Source organism: Leptonychotes weddellii, chromosome 10, assembly GCF_054177405.1.
Source record: "Leptonychotes weddellii isolate Sample4059 chromosome 10, ASM5417740v2, whole genome shotgun sequence".
NCBI classification, from domain to species: Eukaryota; Metazoa; Chordata; class Mammalia; order Carnivora; family Phocidae; genus Leptonychotes; species Leptonychotes weddellii.
This window is the reverse complement of record NC_138378.1, coordinates 105382141-105407153: the sequence shown is the minus strand read 5'-3', so window position 1 is coordinate 105407153 and position 25013 is coordinate 105382141. Positions and strand designations below refer to the sequence as shown.

At 40.3% G+C, this 25013-nt stretch overlaps 1 protein-coding gene across 10 annotated transcripts in view; it reads right to left on the bottom strand.

The window, feature by feature from the left end:
• The window catches only part of DTNB (dystrobrevin beta), a 174796-nt gene that overhangs the window by 49514 nt on the left and 100269 nt on the right, over window positions 1-25013 (bottom strand). For 6 of the 10 annotated variants that reach the window (XM_081797092.1, XM_081797093.1, XM_081797095.1 and 3 more), the window contains exons 7-8: window positions 9502-9591; window positions 5983-6070 (exon numbers count right to left, since the gene is read on the bottom strand). In XM_081797092.1, coding sequence (XP_081653218.1) covers window positions 5983-6070; window positions 9502-9591 — 178 coding nt within the window. The remainder of the gene's footprint in view (window positions 1-5982; window positions 6071-9501; window positions 9592-25013) is intronic. The other 4 variants (XM_081797097.1, XM_081797099.1, XM_081797101.1 and 1 more) reach the window with 1 other exon arrangement.

Here is a 25013-nt window from a genome sequence, read left to right as displayed (position 1 = left end):
TGCAACCTCCGAGCTCAGGGCCTTCACAGAAGTTGAAACAGCCCCCTGCCCCACACTGGGTGTTCCCTTCATGCTCACATAGTCTGTTGTTTCAGCCTCAGATCCTTCCTCCTTTTGTCTTCCTCTTTTCTTCCAGATTTAATGCTCTTCCTGAACTACAACCTTCTGTAGCTAAATCTCAGTAGTTGGCAGACTAGTACCCCAGTCCCAGCTGGACCACTTACAAACTGTCACCTTGATTAGTTTCCTTACCTTTTAGAAGATTAGTTTTCTCATGAGATTGTTTTGATGAATAAATGAGCTAAAATATGCACTTAGAATAATGACTGGCACATAGTAAACAGTCAATAAAAGTTAGCCATCAGTATTATTCTTTTAGCATGAGTCTCACCGGGACCCTTCTCAATCCTGGCCAGAAAAAGTCTTTTTCCTTTTCCTTTGACAGGTTTAGTTACTTTCAGTATATTAATGATATTTGACTATCTTTTTTCATAAAGAAAATTCTTAAAGTTTCAACATAAACATTAGTAGGACCGGATATAATTGGATGTGTTATTTATTTTTAAATAAAGGGGTTTTTTTTGTTAATGAAACAATTGTTATATTGTTCTTGGTGTTGAGAAATCTAATTATCAATTCTTTGTAGGTATCTATCCTCTCTGGTTGCTTTTTGAGTATCTTGTCTTTGTATTCTGCAGTTTCACTAGGATACACGTAGGTGTGAACTTTTATTTATCCAGTTTAGGACTCATTGTGATATTTCAGTCTGAGGATTCATGTCATGAATCAATTTTGTAAATTTTTTCAGCCATTAATCCCTCAAATACTTTCTCCCCTAATAGAAAATAAATTTACTTTCCTTTTTTGGGGGGGGAGGTGGGGGGATTCCAATGAGTTGACTGTTGGTTCTCCATCTTCCATGTCTGAAAACCTTGTTTCAAATTTTTCACCTTTTTGTGTTGTATTTGGGAAACGTCTTTTTTAAAAAGATTTTATTTTTATTTATTTGACAGAGAGAGAGGAAGAGAGAGCAAACACAAGCAGGGAGAGCAGCAGAGGGAGAGGGAGAAGCAGGCTCTCCACTGAGCAGGGAGCCCAACGTGGGGCTCAATCCCAGGACCTTGGGATCATGACCTGAGCTGAAGGCAGATGCTTAACCATCTGAGCCACCCAGGCGCCCCCATTTGGGGAAACTTCTTACATGTATTTTCCAGCAGACTAATTCTCTGTGCAGCTGTGTCTGACCTAACATTTAACCCATCCACTGAGTTTTAAATTTCAGCAACTTTTGTTTTTAAAATGTTTATGTTCTGTTTGGTTTGTTTTCATCTCCAGTCTCTTTAGATAGTCTTTTCTTTTATCATGTTTTTAATTCCTTCTTTCAGGTCTGAAGAAATTTTATTTTTTTTAAAGATTTTATTTATTTGACAGAGAGAGACACAGTGAGAGAGGGAGAAGCAGGCTCCCCGCTGAGCAGAGAGCCCCCCGTGGGGCTCGATTCCAGGACTCTGGGATCATTACCTGAGCCGAAGGCAGATGCTTAATGACTGAGCCACCCAGGTGCCCCTCAGGTCTGAAGAAATTTTAAACATAGTTATTCTATAGCCAATGATTCTAGTATCTAAAGTCACTGACAGAGATGCTCAGGAGTTCATGTTTAGTTGGACTCTTTCTGTGGGAATCACTGCTTGGCCTCAATTGAGAATGTTAACCTCAGGAGAGGATTTATATTTTGCTTCTCCTCAATGCCGTAGGATTAATTTTATATTAAAATTTTACTTTGGTGTTTCTCAATCTATGAAGTAATGTAAATGCACCCAACACAAGTACAGACAGGACTAAGGTTGTGAATCCCCAGGGGAGACCTCTTCCACTCCAACAGGAGGAGAACCTAAAGCTTTCTTGTCCTATCTTTGTGTTGGCGGATGGTCTTCTACACTGTACCTTCACCGGGTTATAATGCTTTCAGGGGCCTAGCTTAATGTGAAAGCCTCATTTCCAACTCTCCACTTTGCATACATACAAGGTTTTGCCCACTGCACCTCAAGACAATTAAAACCTAAGCATAGGGCAGGAGTGGCAGCAACAGTGGCCCAGGGGCTGCTTTGGGTTTCAGTCCTTTTTAGTTCTCAGGAAAATGAATTCTTTTATCTTCAGATCTCAACACAAGTAACACTTTCTCACAGAGGCCATACAGTGTATGTCAGGGACCTGCTATCCATTTTCATAGTTCCTTCCATTTTTCCTCCAGTGCACCTAATTATTTGTAATTGTTTTTTTTTTTAAGATTTTATTTATTTCAGAAAGAGAGAGAGCATGAGTGGGAGGTGGGACAGAGGGAGAGAGAGAGAAAGAGACTCCCCTGCTGAGTGGGGAGCCTGATGCGGGGCTCGATCCCAGGACCCCGAGATCACGACCTGAGCTGAAGCCAAGAGTCAGATGCTTAACCGACTGAGCCACCAGGCGCCCCTATAGTTAAGTTTAATAGTGTATTTGTTTACTGTTTGTCTCTTTCACTAGACTGTTAGTTCCATGAGGGCAGGAATCATTTGTTCATCATAGTATCCAATCTGGCACATCATAGGAACAAAATAAATATTTGCCAAATGAATACATACATGAGGGAGGGAAGGAAAAATGGATATTAATATGCACATAACTCTTCAAGGAAAGTAAAGGGCTGAAATGAAAGAAAAAAGAGAACATTTTATTATAAATTATTTCAAAATTGCAGTAAACCCATGGCAAATCCTTGGGTAGCCATTTCTCAATGCAATCAAACTTACATATTCACCATTCTTGGTTCCTTTTTCTTTTAACTGAGATATAATGCTCATATCCTAAGTATGCCATCCAATCGGTCTTGACAAATACATACAACTCTTATAACACACACCTCTATAAAAATGCAGAATGTTTCCATCAATCCAGAAAGTTTCCTTACCTTTATTTCAATATCCCCATTCCCAGAAACAGTACCTGGTGCGATTTCCGTCACTATAAATCAATTTTACTTATTCTAGAATTTCATGTACATGTAATCAAATTTATGTACTTTTGGTATACAGTGTATGAGAATTCCATGTGCTCCACCTCATCTCCAACAATTGATGTTGTCAATCTTTTTCACTGTAGTCATTCTAGTGGGTCATTATGGTTTTAATTGGCATTTTCCTGATGATTAATGATATCAAGCACCTTTTTATGTGCTTATTGCCCATTTGTATATCTTCTTCTGTGAAGTGTCTGTCCAAGTCTTTAGACCATTTAAAATTTGGGCAGGAATTTGAGGTGCAGGAATTCGTTACATAGTTTGTCCTTTGTCAGACACGTGTTGCAAATATTTTCTTTCAGGTTGTGCTTTGTCTTTTTAATAGTATTCTTTAATGAGGAAAGAATTTATTTTCAATAAGGTCCAACTTATCAGTTTTTAATGGTTCATGATTCCTCTAAGAATTCTTTGCCTGCTCCAAAGACATGAAGATATTTTTCTAAGCCTTCTTTTAGTAGCTTTATGGTTTTAGCTTTTATGTTTAAATTTATGATACATCTCAAACTGGTTTCTACGTAAAGTATGAGGAAGAGGTTGAGGTTCTTTATTTCATATAAATATAGAGTTGTTCCAGAAGCACTTGTTAAAAAGATTTTCCTTTCCCAACTGAATTTCTTTTGTGCCTTGTTAAAAAAAAAAAAAAGTCATTTGACCTTATACATGTGAGCTTACTGTATGGATGACTTGTGTATTCTTTTTTTTTTTTTAAGATTTTATTTATTTATCAGAGAGAGAGAGAGACAGAGGCAGGCAGAGGGAGAAGCAGGCTCCTTGCTGAGGAGCAAGGATCCCAGAACCCTGGGATCATGACCTGAGCCGAAGGCAGACGCTTAACCGACTGAGCCACCCAGGCGTCCCACTTGTGTATTCTTTTGCCAATATCACACTTTCTTGATTACTGTGGCTTTTTGTAAGTCTTGATGTCAAGTAGAGTTGTTAAGTCCTTCAACTTTGCTCTTTTTAAAGACTTGGTTTTTCTAAGTCCTCTGGTTTCCAAATATATTTTAAAATCAGTTGGCCAGTTTCTTCAAAGTTTATTGGGATTTGGATTGGTATTGAATCTACAGATAAATTTGGAAAAATGTGCCATCCTAACTATATTGAATGTGAATATTCCATGGCAAACCTCTCCACTTATTTAGGTTTTCTTTAATTCTTCTCAGCAATATTTTATAGTTTTCAGTCTTAACATCTTTCATTAAATTTATCCATAAGTATTTGATGTTTTTTTAATCTTACAGTAAATGGTGTTTTTCCTAAATTTAGTTTTCTAATTACTCACTGCTATAGATGGAAATATAATCAATTTTTGTACACTGACTTTGTATCCTGCAACACTGCTCTAAAGTCATGTATCTGTTCTAGGAGTGTTTTTGTAGATTCCTTAGGACTGTCTCTACATAATCATGTCGTCTGCAAATAGGACAGCTTTACTTCTTCCTTTCCAACATTTATGCCCTTTTCTTCACTGGCTAAGACCTCCAGTACAATTTTGAATAGAGGTGGTGAAAAGTGGACACCTTTGCTTGTTCTCAATATTAGGTAGGAAATACTCCAAAATTTAACCTTTTGGTATAATATTAGCTGTACATTTTTTTGTAGGTGTTCTTTATCAGATTGAAGAAGCTTCTTTGACTCCTGGTATATTGAGAAATGTTATCATAAATGGGCATTATTGTCAAATATTTTTTCTGCACCTATTGAAATGATCTTATAATTTTCTTTTTTAAACTGCTAATATGGTGAAATACGTTGGCTGATTTTTATGTATTAAATGAATCTGTACTCCTAGGATAAATCTCACTTGATCATGGAGTATTATCCTTTTTACATATTGCCACATTCAATTTGGTAATATTTTGTTAAAGGTTTTTTCATCCATATTCATGAGAGAATTTGATTATGGATTTTATTTTCTTGTAATGGCTTTTTTTTTGTATCAGGTTTAGAGTAGCCTGATAAAATGACTTGGAAAGTGTACCTTCTTCCTCTGTTTATTGAGAATTTATGTCAGATTGTTATTATTTCTTCCTTAAATATATGATAGTATTCAACAGTTCAGCCCTCTGAGCTTAGAGTTTTCTTTGTGGGAAGTTAATTACAAATTCAATTTCCTTAACAGATTTAGGACTATTTAGATTTTCTATTTTTTCTTAAGTCAGTTTTGTTAATTTGTGTCGTTTTTTAAAAAAGATTCTATTCCCCACATGTGGCTTGAACCCACAACTTCAAGATCAAGAGTTGCATACTCTACTGACTGAACCAGCCAGACAACCCTAATTTGTATCTTCCAAGGAATTTGCTTATTTCATCTAGGTTGCCAAATTTATTGGCAAAAAGTTGCTCACAATATTCCCTTATCATCCTTATAATAACTATAGGGTCTGTAGCAATGTCCCTTCTTTCATTTGTGATATTGGTAATTTGTATTTTCTTTCCTTTTTTCTTGATCAGGATTTCTAGGGGGTAATTAATTTTACTGCTTTTTAAAGAACCAAATTCTAGCTCTTTGAATTTCTTCTTTTTTTTAAGATTTTAATTAATTAATTAATTAATTTTACAGACAGACACAGCGAGAGAGGGAACACAAGCAGGTGGAGTAGGAGAGGGAGAAGCAGGCTTCCCGCTGAGCAGGGAGCCCGATGCAGGGCTTGATCCCAGGACCCTGGGATCATGACCTGAGCCGAAGGTAGACGCTTAACAACTGAGCCACCCAGGCGCCCCTCTTTGATTTTCTTGATTCATTTTTTATAGAGGATACTGTAGATAAAATTAAAGGCCACTATAATCCCTTCCCTAAACAACCCACTCCTCTCCTTCTGTTCCTGAGGTACCTATTCTTCTAAGTTTCATGTTTACTATCACCTACCATTTGTATATTAAAATAATGCTAATCTCCGCTACTCTACTAGGACCTTTCGTTTACTCACCATGTTTCCTGCTTCTGCAGCCAGCCGGGCAGCATAGCGAGCTATAAGTCGGTGTTCCTCATCCAGTCGGCTTGGACTATCCAGGACACTGCCAAAGAGACAAAAAATTCAACAGGTGTCTATTAAACATTCCCTACCCTTGCTTTTCTCTTAGAAAGAACAGATGGGAGAAAGCTTATAAAAAAGTATGGTAGCAAAAGAAACAAGAGGCCTCGGTCATAGATAATAATGGTCTTCTGAAAGGTGGTTTATAGAGAAATGATGAGACCACACATGCCCTTTCTTTTCAGCAGCATCCCCCTGACTCCTACGCCGTAAGAAGGGGCACTTCTTTTTGAATGCAAGGTCCGAGAAAAGACAGAGCATCTACAAAGTCTGAGGGGGGATTTCTAATCAAATGTTTTGGAAAAACTCATAACTTTTAGACATAGGTCTTGAATTTAAAAAGATCAAGAGAAAACTAAAGCATCATGAAAAACAGAGGGCTAAAGAAAAGTACACTTAACACTGGCTGAACAACTGAGGAAAACTGAGGAGCCCAGGAAAGGGCAGGTCTAACATATGGTAAAGCTGGAGAAGAATCCATGGTATCAAACATTCCCTTTCGATGTGTCTTTCTCTTCTTTCACCATGTTTGTTCCACAATTAGAGCCCCATCTTAGAGTGAATTAATTTAGTCCATTACTCTTTCACAAGAGTACCAGCACCTTAACTTTAAGGTCTTTAAGACTTACGTGGGATATCAGATACTGCTGCACCTGGATGAAGGAAGTGTTCTTGAGTAGTAGGCTAGCTCTGTGTATATGTGATGCAATGACCTTTTGACTGAATTATGAAATAATGGACTCCTTTAGTTTAGCATGTTACATCAACTGTCATTTATCCATAGCAGGGCACTCCTAGATTAATAGGGACTGTGGCTATAGAATTCTGTTTAAGTCTGGCAGATGCTTTAAGGTAACAGTGGTGATGACAACTGACCCAAGATGGCTGTTGTGGCCTGCTTCTACGTTGGCCCTTGGTTCTTGGTGTTCCAAAAACCTCTGAATGGAATTTAGCAACACAATTAGTAATAAGAAAAAATTTAAAGACATGAGTTCAATACTCATCAAATCTTGTAATAATTACTGATGGGGGGGAATCTGGGAAGGGTGAAGTTAAATTGATAGAAATGTATCTGACCTTTTCATGTATAGAATCAACTGTATTTTTCCTAGATTTTTTTCACCTTTCTGTATTTCTATCATTGTGGCTAAGTCTTTAAGCTTAACTTGGTCTTTCCTCTAGGATGGATTTTCTTTTTAATGTACTTCTTCTGCCTGTGCCACTTCTGAATACTTTATAATTTTAGGTATGCAAATGTCAGTCTGTATCATCATCCTCTCATGAGATGATTTTGTAATAAGAACATGCTACCATCAATTGGCTTTAATACATTAGGGTCAAGGCCCCAAGGTCAAGGCTGAACTGTAATATTTGTGCCTTAAAGTTGTTTGTTGGAAATAAGAGAACTACCTTTATCTTTTAAAAAAACAACAAAAATGAACATTATACAAGTGGATAATATTATAGAGGGACTGGCAACCTAAGAAATGGGACTTAAAGTTACTGCCCTTTGTTTTGGCAAGGGATATAACAAAAACTTAATTTTTTCCTCTGTGCAAAAAAGCTCCCTCTCCTCCATCGTGTTCCATCTCCCTAGGAAGGTTAATTCTACTTGTCATTTATACCCAAGTGTGGACGACATGGTTGCTTTAATTGGCTATGCTTTCCAACCAGAAACTAGAACTTTATGTTGATGAGAGGTTTTAAGGTCAATGAAAATTAAGAGGAAAATTAGAAAGGTTCCTTATTTTTCTGCTTGAGCTGACTTTCATTTTCAGAATTAGCCAGGAAATTTCTGACTTCTTTGAGGAGCATGAAGCTCAGTTCCTTAGACTATAAATCAAGAAGAAATGCAGTACTCACCCAATCCTCATGTTCTCCCAGGGCTCCCAGCCACCAGTTCTTGCTCAGGAAGCCTAATCCCTAAGGCAGGACGCTTGAGGACCTTAGCTAAACCTCCCATAAATCTTCTGGGGCTGAAATATCAGGTTGCAGCCTCTGCCAACACTCTGCTTCTATTTTCACCATGGAAACTTTTAATCACCTGGACAACTGCCCTTACTGATAATAAGTAAGCTGTCCTGCCAGGGATGAGACAACTCTATTCCTAGAGACCCAAGGAGCTGGGACAGACTGCACAGAAATCATCTGTTGGCTGAAGAGGCACTCTTGGTTGATATGATGCACAATTATCAGGCCTTTCCTTCCCTCCCATAGGAAAAGCCTATTAAACATACTTGGGAAGTAGGAAAGTAGACTTTAGAATTAAATAAATGCCAAAAAATATCAAAGCTATTTAGTCACACTGGCAAAACTATGGGAAATGGTATGAAGTATAATATAGAAAACAGTCCTTTCCAAATATATATTTTTTCACATTATTTATTCTTGTTATCACAGGAAATAAAACCAAGGTCAACACCTTCTCACGGAGCCACGGCATGTTCTGGGCAAAACTAAGATCAAAATGTAAGGCTCCAGACTCTCTTATGTGCTTAGTTAATAAATTACGCTTCCTCTCTAAGAGTAAGAATCAATCTGCTGCTATGTAGAGTGGAGGGATGGCTTTAGATTATTTAAACTTTACCTGCTATTCTCCTTGCAGAATGGGTATGGACACAGAGTGGACAGGTAGCTCTGGGTCTACCTGAATGCAATGGCATTTTGTTTTAAAGGGTTAACTTTGCTGTAGTTAGTGGTTATCAAATGTTTTCTATCCTAACCCACTGAGGAACCAGGCATATTCCCACATTAACAGTGAGTCACTACCAGTAGTTTTCAGAGAAAGGGGAATATGGAGTTATTATATTACGTATAATTATCACATGTGGACGTACATATTGTTTGGGTAAAGTCTCCCTCAGGTGACAATGATCCAATACCACTATTGCAAACCAGTGGTTTAAATAATCAACAATGACCAGATTTGGGGGAAGAGATGAAGTTGTAACATGCAAAGATGTTACAGGGTGATGGTATCAAAGATTAGACAAAGTGAGATATCTGTGGGTTGATTAACCCTATGCTCTGAATGCCGGTAGAAAGGTTTCATTATTTAGACAAGAATGAGCAGTAAGAGGTTGCATCAAAGAGCTCTGTGAATGTACATCTTTGGGACTGCATATGTTTGCCATTTACAGAGCCTTTAAGTGTAAGCTGAAGGAAGTGAATTCCACTTGAAAACAGCATTTCTGACTATATGTTTAGGTAAGTGCCCAGGCTTGGCAAGGCTCCTTCTCTTTTAGAAGTTAATGCTTTAGCAATTATTTAAACTCTGCCAAACATAGCTGGTAGCTTCTCAAGAAAAACCCCACATGCAGAGCTTTTTCCAGCTGGCAAGCCCAGGTAACACAGCTCTCCCTCCCTCTGATCAGCCCTTGGCGACCGGCCTGCTGCCGCTGCTCTACCACTGACCGTGCACAGTGTTGCAGACGGGCCACATAGGAGGCTATCAGCGCATGCTCATCGGCCAAGTGACTGCGTATATCCTGGCTATACTGTAACCTAGGAACAACGGACGCAAAGACACCAAGCACAACACAAACACATACAGAGCGAAAAATGAACATGAATTAAAATGGGCAAACTTCAAAGAAAAATAGAAAAAAATAATAAATCATGATAAGGAAAACAATAAAAAACCACAATACATAATGGAATATGGTGTTAGACCATAGAAAATACATTTCACCAATCCTTTAAACAAAAGCAGTCTCTTAGGAAACAGCCTTGGGTGACTGACACTTCAGCATCTGAGCAGGGGAAACCAAGGAGGGGTCACCAAGAAGCCTTGCCCATCAGTCTTATCCACGTTCTGGGCTCTGAGATGGATGCACCTTTTAGGGAATGCCCAATGGCAGGAAAACAGGCAGAGTGGGTCTATTTAACATCACCAAATGCCCCCTACTGCTTTTATAGCTTTTGTCTACATGTAAAGAATTTTCAGTGTTACCTCATGACACCAATTAAACCCTTTTATTTCTATAAGGATACGTACTGCCTTTAGCATCATTCTATTTTCTCCCATAAAACTGATACTTAAACCAAACTTGTTAGAATTGTTCCTTATTGTAAGACAACACTGTATACATTCTGAGCGAGACTCTTTTATAGATATTCAGACGGTCCTTAAGCAAAAGAGTTTCTAAAAGTGTTTTATTCCAAAAATGTTAAAACATGCACAAAATGGGGAGTGAACTAATGACTACTTTTCATGTACCCATCACCAAACTTCAACAAAAACCAAAATTTGCCAACTTATTGAATCTATTCTTCCTTCGCTCAACTTTTTGTCTAGAATGAGGTGGCTGGAGCAAATCCCAGACAATTTATTATTTCATTTGAGAATACTTAATTTACATAACCACAATGCCATCATCACACCTAAAAAAAAATTAAGAAAATTTTAACTCAGTCCATCCAAAAAATTCCTCAGATCTTCAAAAATATCCATCTACATTTAGAATCAAGATTCCAACAAGGTCCATACACACTGCATTTGGTTGATATGTTTCTGTTTTTAATCTATAACAGTTCTTCCTTTTCCTTGTTTCTGTCATGTCATTTATTTGTGAAGAAAGCAAGTTATCTAGTGGCATACCCTAGATTCTGGATTTGACTGATTATTTCCTTGGTGCCATTTAATTTGTTTCTCTATCCCCTGTGGCTAGAGCTAGAGATTTGATTAAAGTTTTTGCTTTCGTTTCATTTTTTGAGAAGGGGTTAGAATCTGTTGTAGGTAATATGGTGCACTTAAAAATCAAATAGGGGGCACACAATGGAATATAAATATTAATCAGTGGATTCGATGTTATTGGTTACATCTCTCCATTATAAAGTCCCCCATCAACTTTTCACCTAATGGCTTTAGCATTTACTAATGATTTGCCTAGATTCAAGATCCAGTTTCCAATTTTATCATCTTTTCTGCATTTATTAGTTTCTCTATTTGTTTATCTTGAAATACTGATCATTCAGAAAAGGTAAAAAACAAATGTTTGGCATTTCTTACTATTTAACAAATTTCAGAACAATGAATTAGTGCCCTAGCAACCTCCAATGGTTACCCAGGAGTTTTCTTTTTTAGTATCATTAGGAACTCATAGATTTTTATGTATCTGATTACTTCAATCCATTACAATCATCATTTTGATGTTCAAATCGTCCTATCTTTGGCCAGTGGAGCTCCTATAAGTAGGCTCCTGTGTTAATCTAATATATCCATTAGATATCATTAGCTTCCTTGGTTGGCACAGATGACCCACTTGGTTGGTAAGATGCCCCAGTCCTATCTTGTGTATGTCCTGCCCCACACTTGGAATCAACTATTCCTTCAAGGATTGCAGGTTCCCTTTACTAGGAAAGAGTGTTTAGAGACCACAGTTAGGGTTCTAGGGTGCTCCTTGTTCCTGGACGATCACTGCTTCTAGAACTTTTCAGTGGATAAAGCTAGGAAATCTATGTATTTTAGAAGGAGTAAAAACAGGTTCTCTCACTACTTTCAAATGCCATTCAATTTTCTGCTAGCATGCATTTTTTTAAAAAGATTTTATTATTTATTTGAGAGAGAGAGCACAAGCACAAGCAGGGGGAGTGGCAGGCAGAGGGAGAAGCAGACTCCCCACTGAGCAGGGACCCTGGGATCATGACCTCAGTGAAGGCAGATGCTTACCAGACTGAGCCACCCAGGCACCCCAAGTGCATTGTTTTTAATGAGAAATCACTTCAAAAATCTTATCTTTTTCCCCCTGTATATAACATTTTTTCCTCTAGCTGCTTTTAATACTTTTTCTTCATCACTGGCTTTCAGCAATTTGATTGTGATGTGCCTTGGTATGGTTTTCTGTTTATCCTGATTATAGTTTGTTGAGCTTCTTGTAGCTATGGGTTTATAGTTTTCATCAAATTTGTAAAAATTTATTTGGAAATTTGAGAAAAAATATTTCCTGAAATAATTTTTCTCTCCTCCCTCTGTTAGGCTGTTTGCCATTGTCCCATAAGTCTTGGAGGCTCTGTTCATTTTCCAGTATTGCATTTTGGATAGTTTGTATCGCTATGTCTTTAAGTTCAGTGGACTTTTTCTTCTGTCATTTCTGATATACTGTTAAGTCCATCCACTGACTTTTTCATTTTGGGTATTATCTCTTTCAACTCCAGAAGTTCTATTTTTTAATTTAAAACTTTTTGTCATTGAAGTAGAATATATATGCAGAAACCTCCAGTTATGTTTATAGTTGGTTCTTTTTTATTTCCATTTTTTTCCTCATTATGCTAATATTTTCCTTTACATTTTTGGTATTTGGTGTGGCTGGTTTTGTTTTTTTTTAAGATTTTTATTTATGGGCGCCTGGGTGGCTCAGTTGGTTAAGTGACTGCCTTCGGCTCAGGTCATGGAGTCCCAGGATCGAGTCCCATGTCAGGCTCCCCGCTTGGTGGGGAGTCTGCTTCTCCCTCTGACCCTTTCCCCTCTCATGCTCTCTCTCACTCTCTCTCTCTCCAATAAATAAATAAAATCTTTAAAAAAAAATAAAAAAAATTTTAAAAAAGATTTTTATTTATTTGACTATTGCGCAGTTTGGTTATTGCGGTAGCCAAACTGTGGAAAGAACCGAGATGCCCTTCAACAGATGAATGGATAAAGATGTGGTCCATATATACAATGGAATATTACTCAGCCATCAGAAAAGATGAATACCCAACTTTTACATCAACACGGATGGGACTGGAGATTATGCTATGTGAAATAAGTCAAGCAGAGAAAGTCAATTATCATATGGTTTCACTTATTTGTGGAACATAAGGAATAGCATGGAGGACATTAGAAGGAAGGGGAAAATGAAGGGGGGGAATCAGAGGGGAAGATGAACCATGAGAGACTATGGACTCCAGGAAACAAATTGAGGGTTTTAGAGGGGAGGGGGTTGGGGGGATGGGTTAGCCAGGCGATGGGCATTAAGGAGGGCACGTACTGCATGGAGCACTGGGTGTTATACAAGAACGATGAATCATGGATCACTACATCAAGAACTAATGATGTATTATATAGTGACTAATGTAACATAATAAAATAAAAAACAAAACAAAAAGATTTTTATTTATTTGAGAGAGAGAGAGAATGAGCAGGGAGGCCAGGCATAGGGAGAGAGAGAGAAGCAGACTCCCTGCTGAGTCAATTCCAGGACCTGGAGATCATGACCTGAGCCAAAAGCAGACACTTAACTGACTGAGCACGCTGGTGCCCCTATTGTGGCTGTTTTAAAGTCCATCTCTGTTCATTGCATCATGCCTGTTATTTCTGGATCTGTTTATACTGACTAATTTTATTCTGGTCACAGAACATACTTTCCAGTTGCTTCCTATGTCCTCTAAATTTTCACTGGATGATGGAAATTGTGAGGATTATGTTGTTGAATGTCTGGATTTTGTTGTCTTCTTCTAAAGAATCTGGTAGTTAACTTACTTTTGGACAGGCTGGTCCTTTTGTGGCCTGTGTTAAAGTTTCATTAGTGCAGACCTAGAGTAACTTTTATCTAGGGCTATTTTCACCCTGCTCCTAAAGTATGGCCTTCCTGGGGTCTTTATTGAATGTCCCCAGTGTTGGATGATGTCTCTACTCTGGTTGGTTGGAACCCCAAAACAGGCTGGGCTTGAGTAGCTGTTCCACTTTCAAATCCCCGGGACTTGTTCTTTCCCAGGTAGTTGTTCTTTGGTGGTCTTGAGAAATCTCATTCTATGCAAACGCAGCTTAGTTTTCAGCCAAAGATGGAAGGGACCTGTATGCAGGTTTAGGGAGCTCTTTCTCTGCATGCTTCCTCCCCTCTGGTATTCCTCTTGGCAAATTCCAGCCTCCCCAAACTCCAATCTCTCTCTCCTTATTCTCAGCAAATAGCGCTTACCCTGCTTTGTCTCCAGCACTAGACTTTAGTAAATACCTCCCAGTAGAAAGCCTGGGCAATCACAGGGCTCTCCTCATCTATTTCCTTTCCCTCAGAAAACAGTCCTGCCCTACTTACTAGTTTCTGAAAACAGTTGCTCTATTTAGAATAGTTTTCTAGAAGTTTATAGTGGGAGAACTAATATGACATCAGTTACTTCATCATGACCAGAGGAATTTCTCTCTGTAGTAACTCACTTTAAAAAAGATTTTATTTATTTATTTGAGAGAGAGAGAGAGTGTGCGCAAGTGTGTGTTAGTGCAAGCAGGGGTGTGGGAGAGGCGGAGGGAGAGGGACAGCAGAGTTGGTGCTGAGCGTGGAGCCCACGCGGGATGGTGGGGGTGGAAGGGTTCAATCTCATGACGCTGAGATCATGACCTGAGCCGAAATCAAGAGTTGGTCGCTTAACCAACTGAGCCACTCAGGTGCCTCTGTAGTAACTCATTTTTATACTTTTGTAAAGTATTGATCTACTTCAAACTAGAAATTAAAAGAAAACAAAATTGCTTCTTTAGCAGACTGAAAAGTAGCAATGTTATAGAGGCCAGCATAAGGGCTTCAGCTTTTACTCTGATATGAGAAGTTGCTGGTGGGTTTTGAGCAGGGGCAGGTATTCTCTAACTTATATTTTAATAAGATCATCTGCACTATGGAAGATGAAGTATCAGAGAGTTGGGAAGAAGCAGCTAATTAGAAGCCTCCTGCAACATTCCAGATGAGAGACAAGAGTGGCTAGGAGAATAGTAGTAGCTGTCGAAGTAATAAGAAATGGCAAGATCCTGGGCCTATTTTGACAGTGTTTTTGAATAAAGCTGATCTAATAATCTGACACCGTAGATGGAGAAGCATCAGGAGTTCTGACTAAGCAACTAATGACTAGGCAAACTCTGAACAGGATTGCCACTAACTGAGATGGGGAAGACTGAAAGAGAGGCAAGTTTGGTAGGGCGAGGCACGGAACTCAGTTTGGAACATGCTAATTGTGAGATGTGTATTAGATATCCAGGTGAAGGTACTGATTCGGAGGAAGATCTACGAGGTCAGAGCTCAGAGAAAAGGTCTGGGCCAGAAAAAGAAGTTTGGAAGTCACTGGTATGTAGACAGTATTAAAAGCTCACAGTCTGGATGGTATCACCTACGGGGAGGACATACAGAAAAGAGAGGTGGTCCCTCTGGCATACTAACATTTAGAGTTCAAGGAGGTATGGAAAACTAGTGAAGGGGGCCATAGAGGAAGAGGAGGAAAACTGGAAGAGTAGGACACCTGGAGGCAAGTACGGAAAGTGTTTCAAGTAGAAGGGAGCAATCACCTATGTCAACGGCCACTGACAGATCAACCTGGGTAAGTCCTGAGAATTCATCACTGGATTTAACACTGAGGACGGCACTGGTCTCCTTGACAGAACCAATTTTGGCAGTGAACAGGAGTGGAAATCTGACCAGGGTGCATTCAAAAGGGAATGGCAGCAACGAAATTGGAAGCATTTACTATAGAAGCAACAGTTTATTAAACTCCATTTTAATTTTCTACAAAGACTGCTATTCAGAACTAGTGTCATTTGCCAGATAACTAGGGATCTAAACCAAAATGAAAAGCGTTATCAGTCGCTGTCTATAGTAAATAAGGAACTTAAAGGCCCACGAATTTTCTGACAATTCTGTGTTGGGGTGTGGGTATTACGTTAGATATATATGTGATATATATACTCATTCAAAGGTGTACCTGTTTTTCCAGATTTACTTTTTTGAATTTAAACACTTTTCTTTTGATAAAATATCAATCTCTATACAATCCCCAACTTACAAATAGGTTTTGCTTTAGAAATCTGTTTTTCTAAAGCAAAGTCAGTAATTTGGAATAGTTTAGAATCCCATACAAGTAATAAATATATAAAATAATAATAATAATAATTGTTCTATTCTAAGCTGACAAATGTCAATTCAAACCATAAAAGTAGGTGATTTTCATGGCCGAATATATGATAGTTCTAGTAGCACTTCTGGTGGAAGTTGGGCATCTGAGTCCATGTCTGGAGCACCTACAAGGTGTCGGGCACTGAGTCAGGAGACGAGGACACCACAGTAAGCGGGACCCAGACATGGCGGCTGCTCTCTTGGTGCTAACAGTTTAGTAGAAAAAGAGATGATCAAACAAATAAATGTAAAATGGCAAATGTAGTATGTGTTATGATGGGAGGGACACTGTCCTCCTCTAAGAAGACATAACGGAAGGCGCGTGACTGGCTCAGCCGGTACAGCATGCGACTCTTGATCTTGGGATCATGAGTTCAAGCCCCACATTATCTGTAGAGATTACTTAAGAAGAAAAAAAAAGACATAATAGAATTTTATGCAATTAGGGAGATCAGTAAAAGCAAGGGTGAGGAGAATAAACCAGAGTTGAAAGAGGAGTGATGATGATATGAGCACATTTCTCCCGGGGAGGGGGAGGCGTGAGGGGGGGTAATCCTGAGCAGCATTCTTTCCCTCACGAGGCACCCTCCCCACTCCATGCATTTGAAACAAGCTTCCAGGTGCTTCTGAGGCACACTCCAGTGTGAGACCTGCTCTCCAAGAGGATGGGGGTGTTTAAGTCTCATGGCTTCAGCAGAAGCTCTATAGGCAGCAAGAGAGGGTACCTTTGACAGAAGTGAAGAGGCGCCCCCTGTGGGAAAGGGATGTGAGCGATGAGGGAGGGGACGATGGGTAAGCTGTGGCGGGGACAAGGTCAGAAGCAGAGGCTGCGTCTGTCCAGAGTGGCAGTTTGCAGCCCCAGGAGCAGGACTCATTACTCAGCAGGAGGCAAGAGAGCATAGCAACCAGAGCCTGGGCTTTGGAGTGAGGCAGTCTTGGGTTTAATCCACACACACCTGCTTGCTGTGTGAGCCTGGACATTAATCTCTCTGCTTTAGTCCCCTCATCTGTAAAATAATAATAATAATATAAAATCTACTTCATGTATTATGTACTTTAGAGAGTACAGGAAGGATTAAAGAAGATAATGTAGTAGTCATTACCAAGAAAGTACCTGTGACCTTATCAGAGAATTTCACATATACTCTTTTGCTTATTCTCAGGATAATCTTACCAAAAAGGTATTACTGTAATCCTCACAACTTTGCATCTCCAGCCCTGACCTCTCCCTGGAGCTCCAGGATTATGTATTTGAGGGCCTATTCAGTATCTCCCCATGGCTGCCTAAAAGGCATCCCAAACCTAACATGTTCAAACTAAAACCCCTGACTCTCTCCACCCACTTCCTCACCTGCTGCACCCCAAAACTGACCAGTTTAAATGCACAGCATCACCACTCACCCAACCATCAGGCTCAAAGTGGAAGGCCTCTGGTTTTCCCTCATTTCCTGATGCCTCACATCCAAACTATTAATCAGTCCTGCTGGCTCTTCTCTGAAACAAGACCCTCAAACCAGCCCCTTTCACTGCTCCCCCTGTCCCCACCCTTTCTCATCTGGAAAGTCTCACCAAGTGCCACTCAGACTACCCAACAGCCTTTGCTTGCTTTCCTCTTCCACTCTTGCCCACTATAGTCAATTCTCCACACTGCAGGGAGTGATCTTATAGTAGTAAATCAATCTGGGGGGTGATGAAAATGTTCTAAAATTGATTGTGGTGATGGCCGCACAACTCTGTGAATACACCAAAAACCACTGAATCATACACTTTAAGTGGATGGATGGTATGGTGAATGAATTATATCTCAATAATCTATTGAAGAAATAAATCAGCAATATTGAAACCGCTATCCATGCTACCAGGTACGTGGCTGGTGGGCAACAGGAGCCAGTTTCTCACTCTTGCAGAGGAAAGGGACAGATAACCAGGGGCGGGCATAGCTAGAGTGAACGATGCAGGACTGGAGTAGAACCAGATAGGTCATTGTAACTCATGTTTTTTATTTCTCTGCTCTGAATGGACTAAGCAGGCAATGTTATAAGATGCCATGTGCTTGAAGTAATTGAAGAAGAAAATCCTTTTTCTAACAGAGGAAGTACTGATTACGAGGCAAGCAACAGCAAGATTTGGAGAAAAGAAGTTTCTGGATAAAGGCTGGTGAGTCCCCACCTTCAATGAGCTTATAGTCTATCTAGAAAGGCATCAAACAAACGGGTAATTACAATACACTGATATAAACAAGAGGCTACAGATCACAGAGGAAGAACACTTAATCTACTTAATCTAGCTTAGGGTATCAGGGAAGGCTTCCGGGAGGAGTTGAAGTTAAGAAGGAAGAATTAGATGATAAAGGGGAATAAAGGGGGAAAAGGGTGGGAAGGCATTAAAGGCAGAAGCAGCATGTGCAGAAACGTGCTTGGGAAACTGTAAGTGATTTGAGTAATTCTGTGTGTAGAAGCTGAGTAGAAAGAGTAAAATAAGGCAGGGCTGGGGAGGCTGGCAACAGTCCCCTTGGAATAGCTTCATAAGCTACAGATGCCAAGCTGACAAATGTCAATTCCATCCATAAAAGTAGGTGATTTTCACTGTCAAATATACGACAGTTCTGGTAGCACTTCTGGTGGAAATTGGGCATCTGAGTATGTCTGGAGCACCTATGAGGTGTCAGGCACTGAGTCAGAAGACGAGGACACCACAGTAAGCAGGACCCAGACACGGCGGCCTAATCCTGTAGAACAGTGCTGCCATTAGTCACATGCACCTGTTTCAATTCAAACTAATTCAAATTAAATAAAATTAAAAATTCACTTCCTCTGTCACAGTTCAGGTGCTCAACAGCCTCACATGGCTGGTGGCTACCATGCTGGTTTCCATGCTACTGGACAGTGCTATAGAATGAAAGAGTCATTGGAAAGTTCTGACCAGGAGAGTAACGTCATTAGATTTGTATTTCAGAAAAAGCCATCTGGTGAAAAAGGAAAGAATGTTTTGGGGGTGAGGTAGGGAGGAGACTAGAGATTTCCTAATAAGATCCATGAAAAAAAGTAAGATTTGTTTGTTAACCACAGCACTGATTTGTTTCAAATATCTGCTTTACTACAGTAAGTTGAAATATTTTAATAGTTTGATGTTAAAAGGAATGAAAAACCATGGTTAAACTGAATCACCATAGGAGTTTCAGCATTGCTATAGGGATTTCCATTAAATGTGCAAACCCTTGGCATGTCACTACAGAGCAGTGCCCTGCTTTGTAGACAGCTTTTTTTTTTTTTTTTTTAAGATTTTATTTATTTGACAGAGAGAGACACAGCAAGAGAGGGAACACAAGCAGGGGGAGTGGGAGAGGGAGAAGCAGGCTTCCCGCCGAGCAGGGAACCTGATGCGGGGCTTGATCCCAGGACCCTGGGATCATGACCTGAGCCGAAGGCAGACGCTTAACCACCTGAGCCACCCAGGCGCCCCCCTTTTTTTGTTTTTAGATTTATTTATTTATGAGCGAGAGAATCCACGAGTTGGGGGGGGCAGAGGGAGAAGCAGGTTCCTGATGAGCAGGGAGCCCGATGCGAGACTCAATCCCAGGACCCTGGGACCATGACCTGAGCTGAAGGCAAACACTTAACCGACTTAGCCACCCAGATGCCCCTGAGTCAGCTTCTTAACAGGACATATGGTCAAGAGGTATTCAAGTTAATAGTCTCCAAGGCAGATGTGAAAAATGGGTAAAATTGTGTGTGTGTGTGTGTGTGGGTGGGTGGGTGGGTGGGTGGGTGTGTGTAGGTTCTACTGGTCATTTGTTGGATCTGAGTACCTGTCTGTCCTTTGCTAGTGTGAATCTGAGGTAGCTGGAAGAATCTGGATGACAAGAACTCATGCTAAGGTCTGGCTCCTCTGTGTCCCATAGGTACTTCTAACTCAACATAATCTTGTTATCTTTTTGCCCAAATTTCCCTCCTGTGTTTCAACCACAAGTACCTTAACTTAAGCCAGAAAGGAACCTGGAGGAGAATCATCCATCCCCTTCCTTGGCCCCCCACATCCAAAATCCACAGAACCCGTCTTCACTCTCAGGATCTCTCAGGCATCTCAGTCTGAACATGGCAACACTGAACTCAGTTTTCCTCCCCAGACCTGTTCCTTCTTCCCCTCTGTTCAGCTGACAGTCCATAATGGATATAATTCTTGCTCATGTTGAGACCCTCTAGCCTTAGTCCAATGAAAGGTGGAAACTATTAGTTACTATGCTTCTGTAGGCTTCAATTTTTCAAACTTAAGCTTTAAAGTATGGACTTGGAAATACTCAACCTTTTTGTTTGTACTAACCTGAGTTAGAATTGCTGAAGCATTTACCTTAAATGCTTGAATGGAAATGGAATTTAATCCCAACCCAGAAACAGTTGAAACCTGGCTGTCTGCCTGGGCCATCAGATGGACTTTGGAAATCTGCCAACACTGAGGACCCTGCAACCCATAAGATTATGTGTTAATTTTCAATTACTCTGCTTTTCTGTCTTTCAAAAATAGATCGGAGAAAAAAGTAATTCTTGTGTTGTCTTGGAGAGATCTTCATGAAGAATTCATGCAAGCTACTTGTTTCATGATCATGCTTAAATCCTCATCAATTCTTGCTTTTCAACCAAACTCTTATTTCTTTTTAAAAATTTTTAAGTAGGCTCCATGCTGGGCATGGAACTCATGACCCTGAGATTAAGACCTGAACTAAGATCAAGAGTAAAACATGAAACCAAGTGAGCCACCCAGGCGCCCCTCAACCAAACTCTTCATATTCTCATTTCACAGGAGGGAAGAGCATCAGTAGCCTGAGTTCCCAAATGGATAGTTTTCTGGCTTGACCAATTTCAGGTTGCCTCCTTTCTTAGTTGCGCCAATATCTCTGTTATTTTCCGTCTAAAACACAGCAGACTGTGGCTTTTGTCATTCTGCAGTATTCTGTAGATAACAAGATAAAACCTTTACGTTGGCACCCATTCATAAAGCCATTTTAATACTATTATAGTGCAACTCATCTCTGTGTCTTCAGCTCAGAAATAATATTTATACTATGGCCTCCTCTGGTCTTTAAAAAATGCTTTTCCGGGGCGCCTGGACGGCTCAGTCAGTTAAATGTCTGACTCTTGATTTTGGCTCAGATCATGATCTCAGGGTGGTGAGATAGAGCCCCGTGTCACGCATGGAGCCTGCTTGGGATTCTCGCTCTCCCTCTGCCCCTACCCCAAAACGCTTCTCCTTCTTCCGAAGTACGTGTTAAAGTTAAAAACTTCTGACTGATAAAATCTTGACTTTACTTAAGATTCCTAGCAATTGGTGACTACTAAGAATTAGTGGCTCTAATATTTACCTGTTATCTCCCAAAGACAGTGTTATGTCCCAACACAATACATCTTAATAATCTGAACAGAACAGAAAGCACTATTTAACCCTTGAGAGAAATAAAAATGAGGTGGTAGGGGAAAAAAGGGTCTCCTGAAGCAAATCTATGCTAATGGAAGGGTGATATAATATACTTACACATGCAATATTTTTCAGAAACCACCCAAAAAAGAAGCCTATAGCTATGCATCTCTTCAGCTTCCTACCTTCTCCACAGACAGCAGAACACCTTCTTTGGAGATCGACCCCTACCCATTCAACCATGTTATTTTAGGTGGGGCCAGCAAACAGAAAACCAGTGGGTGAGTAACACGATCCGCAATGGACCAAAAAGAACTTTCATTGGGAGTTTTCAAGTTGGAACAAAGAGAAGGTCAATCACCACAGGGTAGTGAGGTTATGAAATATGAACACACAGGTGTCATGGATATATTCCCTGTCATGTGAAAGGTAGCTATGTTAGGGAAGAAGCAGGTGACATACAACAGGGAGGAACAATGAGCAGGAGCATAGCTGAGGGAGGTAGGGAAACATCTAAGCGAGTTAGAGCTCCCCTGGCTCTGGTCATCCCTGAGGACCAGCCACATACCACTCTGCTCTTCCCACAGTTTGGCTACAAAAACAAAAACCTTCAGGGGCACCTGGGTGGCTCGTGTGTTAAGCGTCCGACTCTTGGTTCTGGCTCAGGTCATGATCTCAGGGTCCTGAGACTGAGCACCTTGTCGGGCTCCACTCTCAGGGCAGAGTCTGCTTCTCTCCCTCTCCGTCTCCCTCTGCCCCTCCCCCTGCTTGCACTCACACTCTAAAATAAATTTTAAAAAAACCCCAAAACCTTCTTGTTTTCCCTAAGCTAATTCAAACTGAGCTTCTGTCACTTAGAACCAAGGGTTCCGACTAAAAGAGAAACTGATACTAGAAGTGGAGAGTAACACTGAGAAGAACTAGCTGAGTCAAGCTGAGGTGTGGATGGTAGCAACACTCCATCCCAAGGAGGGAATACATCAATCTTTGCTACATGGCTACTGAGAAAAGCAAATGGTTAAACTGGGAGATAGGTTGTCTGAAAGCAGTTGTCTCGCCCACTGAGGGTGAGATAATTAAGACAACTAAGGTCTTATGGGGGTTGTATTGTTCCAGAAAACCCAAACATAAACCTCAACTCTTTGGCAGAGTGGGGTAGGGGCAGTTACCCAATATGCAGACAATCTGAGGCTCTAAGTGCTTCCTGTACAGACTACCAGCCAACTGTTCTGCATCCTCCTTTTCAGAGCCTTCTCATTCCTGGGGCGGGCTTTCTTCTGGGCTCCTCTTGCTGTCAGCTGAGGCTCTGGTCTTCTCCAATCCATAAATCAGTTTCCAGTCACTCATCTGCTCTGCTGCTTCCAAATTCTCATTGCCATTGTCTCCTCTTCCGTTTTTCTTTCTTCTTGTGAGTTTTTACTCAAGATGATCTCTTGGCTGTCATTTTGGTGGTGTTTCAAAAGGAAACATAGGCAAATGTGGCTCAATATGCCATGTTGTCTGTCACTTCCCTTTCCCCACTATCTGAATTACAATTCTCCTCCTTCCTGATCTATACTTTCTATACTGGGTGCATAGTGCTCACAACTTATTATCTGCTTCAGGGTAGGATGGGTTGATGAGTCACAAAAAGACATATAGAGACCTGACCTGGATGAGTGGACATAGCCTAGGTATCCAGCACCCAGGGCTGTTACAGGAGGCGGACAGACTCCTGGGAGAGACGTGCACTCTCCAGTTTTACATGGAATTTTACATGGAATTCATTATGTGCATTATGTGAAGGAAAGCCCTGTTAGTGGAAACGGTATGAGAAGGTGTGTATGGATGGGTGTATGTACACACTTTTGCACACGCTGGTGTACTGGGTAGCAAAACAGTGGTCTGCCAACAACCTTGTTATATGTCTTTCCCATGGCCTCTCTCTTCTGTTCCTGACAGTATAACCTTCTTTTGGGGAAATCCTCCTCCCTCCGTCTTGATGATGTAGGTCTAATGGGTGTAGCCCATCACAGACACACGGACTGGCAGTAATACAGCCCAGGACAGCAGGAGTCCTTCCTTGGAGTTTTCTAATCCAAGGTAGGAAAACACAACCTCTTGAGGCGACTCTGTGGCTGTGCACCTGAGGCCGTCAGCAGGATTAGGAGAGGGTGGTTCACAGCAGCAGGGAATGGAGATGGCATTCTGAGAGTAACCAAGAGATGGAGAAGCTACAGGTGGGCATCCCAGCAGCTTTTCCATTGCTTTTGTGATCCATGAACGCTTCTGCCCTTTGCTTCCTGCTTTTGCCTTTGTCTTTGTGGAGCTGTCCCTTTTTTTCCTTCTTGTTTTTTTTAACTAAGAACAGGTAACATGAGATCTACCCACTTAACACGTTTTTAAGTGTACAGTGTAGTATCCATTATGAACACAATGTTATAGAGATCATTAAAACTTAAACTTTTTCATCTTGCTTAATGGGGTTTGTGCTTTTTGACGTTAAATTTTAATACCTGAAGTTAAAAAGAGTTGATACTAATATATCAACCAAATGCACAAAGCAGAAGTTTGATATTGGAAGTCTTTGTTACTGCCATAGTTCTATGAAATGCCCAGAGAATTGTGAAAGTTTAAATATTCATAAAAATTCATAAAGCTAAGGCTTTAGGAGATATTAAAAAATTAAAAATATTGGCATCATTTACCATATTGGTCTGAAAGTACATTATGATTAGAAACAGTACAATAGTCCAGAGAATAATATCACCATCCACATTCTGAACCCTGTGGAAGGAGACGGACCGAAGCAAGCCTTGGAGGAATCAGGTAGAAGGGGAGGGATTTTAAGTCTCTGTTTTAAAGTTTTGAAAGTTTTTTGTTGTTTGTTTTTAAGTGTATTGTTTTGGTTCTTTTGAAAGAAAGCAAATTTCCAGAAACTAATTATACTGAAGCAAAAAATGAAATTTCTACTCAATTATAGCAATTTCAATATAGGCATACTAAAAGAATATTATACAGAGCAAACCCCCACAGTGGACCCTTGCAGGAACATAATTCATTGTATCTCACATGACAGCCAGCATCTCTGCAATTGATAAGGTTTTCTTCTTTAAAAAGTAACTCTTGGGGTGCCTAGGTGGCTCAGTCCTTAAGCATCTGCCTTCAGCTCGGGTGATGATCCCGGGGTTCTGGGATCAAGCCCCGCATCAGTCTCCTGGCTCAGCGGGAAGCCTGCTTCTCCCTCTCCCACTCCCCCTGCTTGTGTTCCCTCTCTCGCTGTGTCTCTCTCTGTCAAATAAATAAATAAAATTGTAAAAGAAAAAAAAAAAAAGTAACTCTTGGGGTGCCTGGATGGCTCAGTCGGTTATGTGTCCGACTCTCGATTGTGGCTCAGATCATGATCTCAGAGTCCTGGAATCAAGCCCTGTGTCAGTCTCTGCATTCATCAGGGAGTGGGCTTGAGGATTCTCTCTCTCTCCCTCTTCGGCTGCCCTGAGGCCCGCTCATGCACATGCACCCACTCTCTTTCTAAAATAAATAAATCTTTAAAAAGTAAATAAATAAAAATAAAAAGTTAACTCTTACATTTGTGACGATCTTCTATTTGGACTAATATAGTATTTTTGACCCTTGTGGCTGTCACTATTTTTATACCCACTGCCTACTGAAAAGATAGAAACTGTAGCT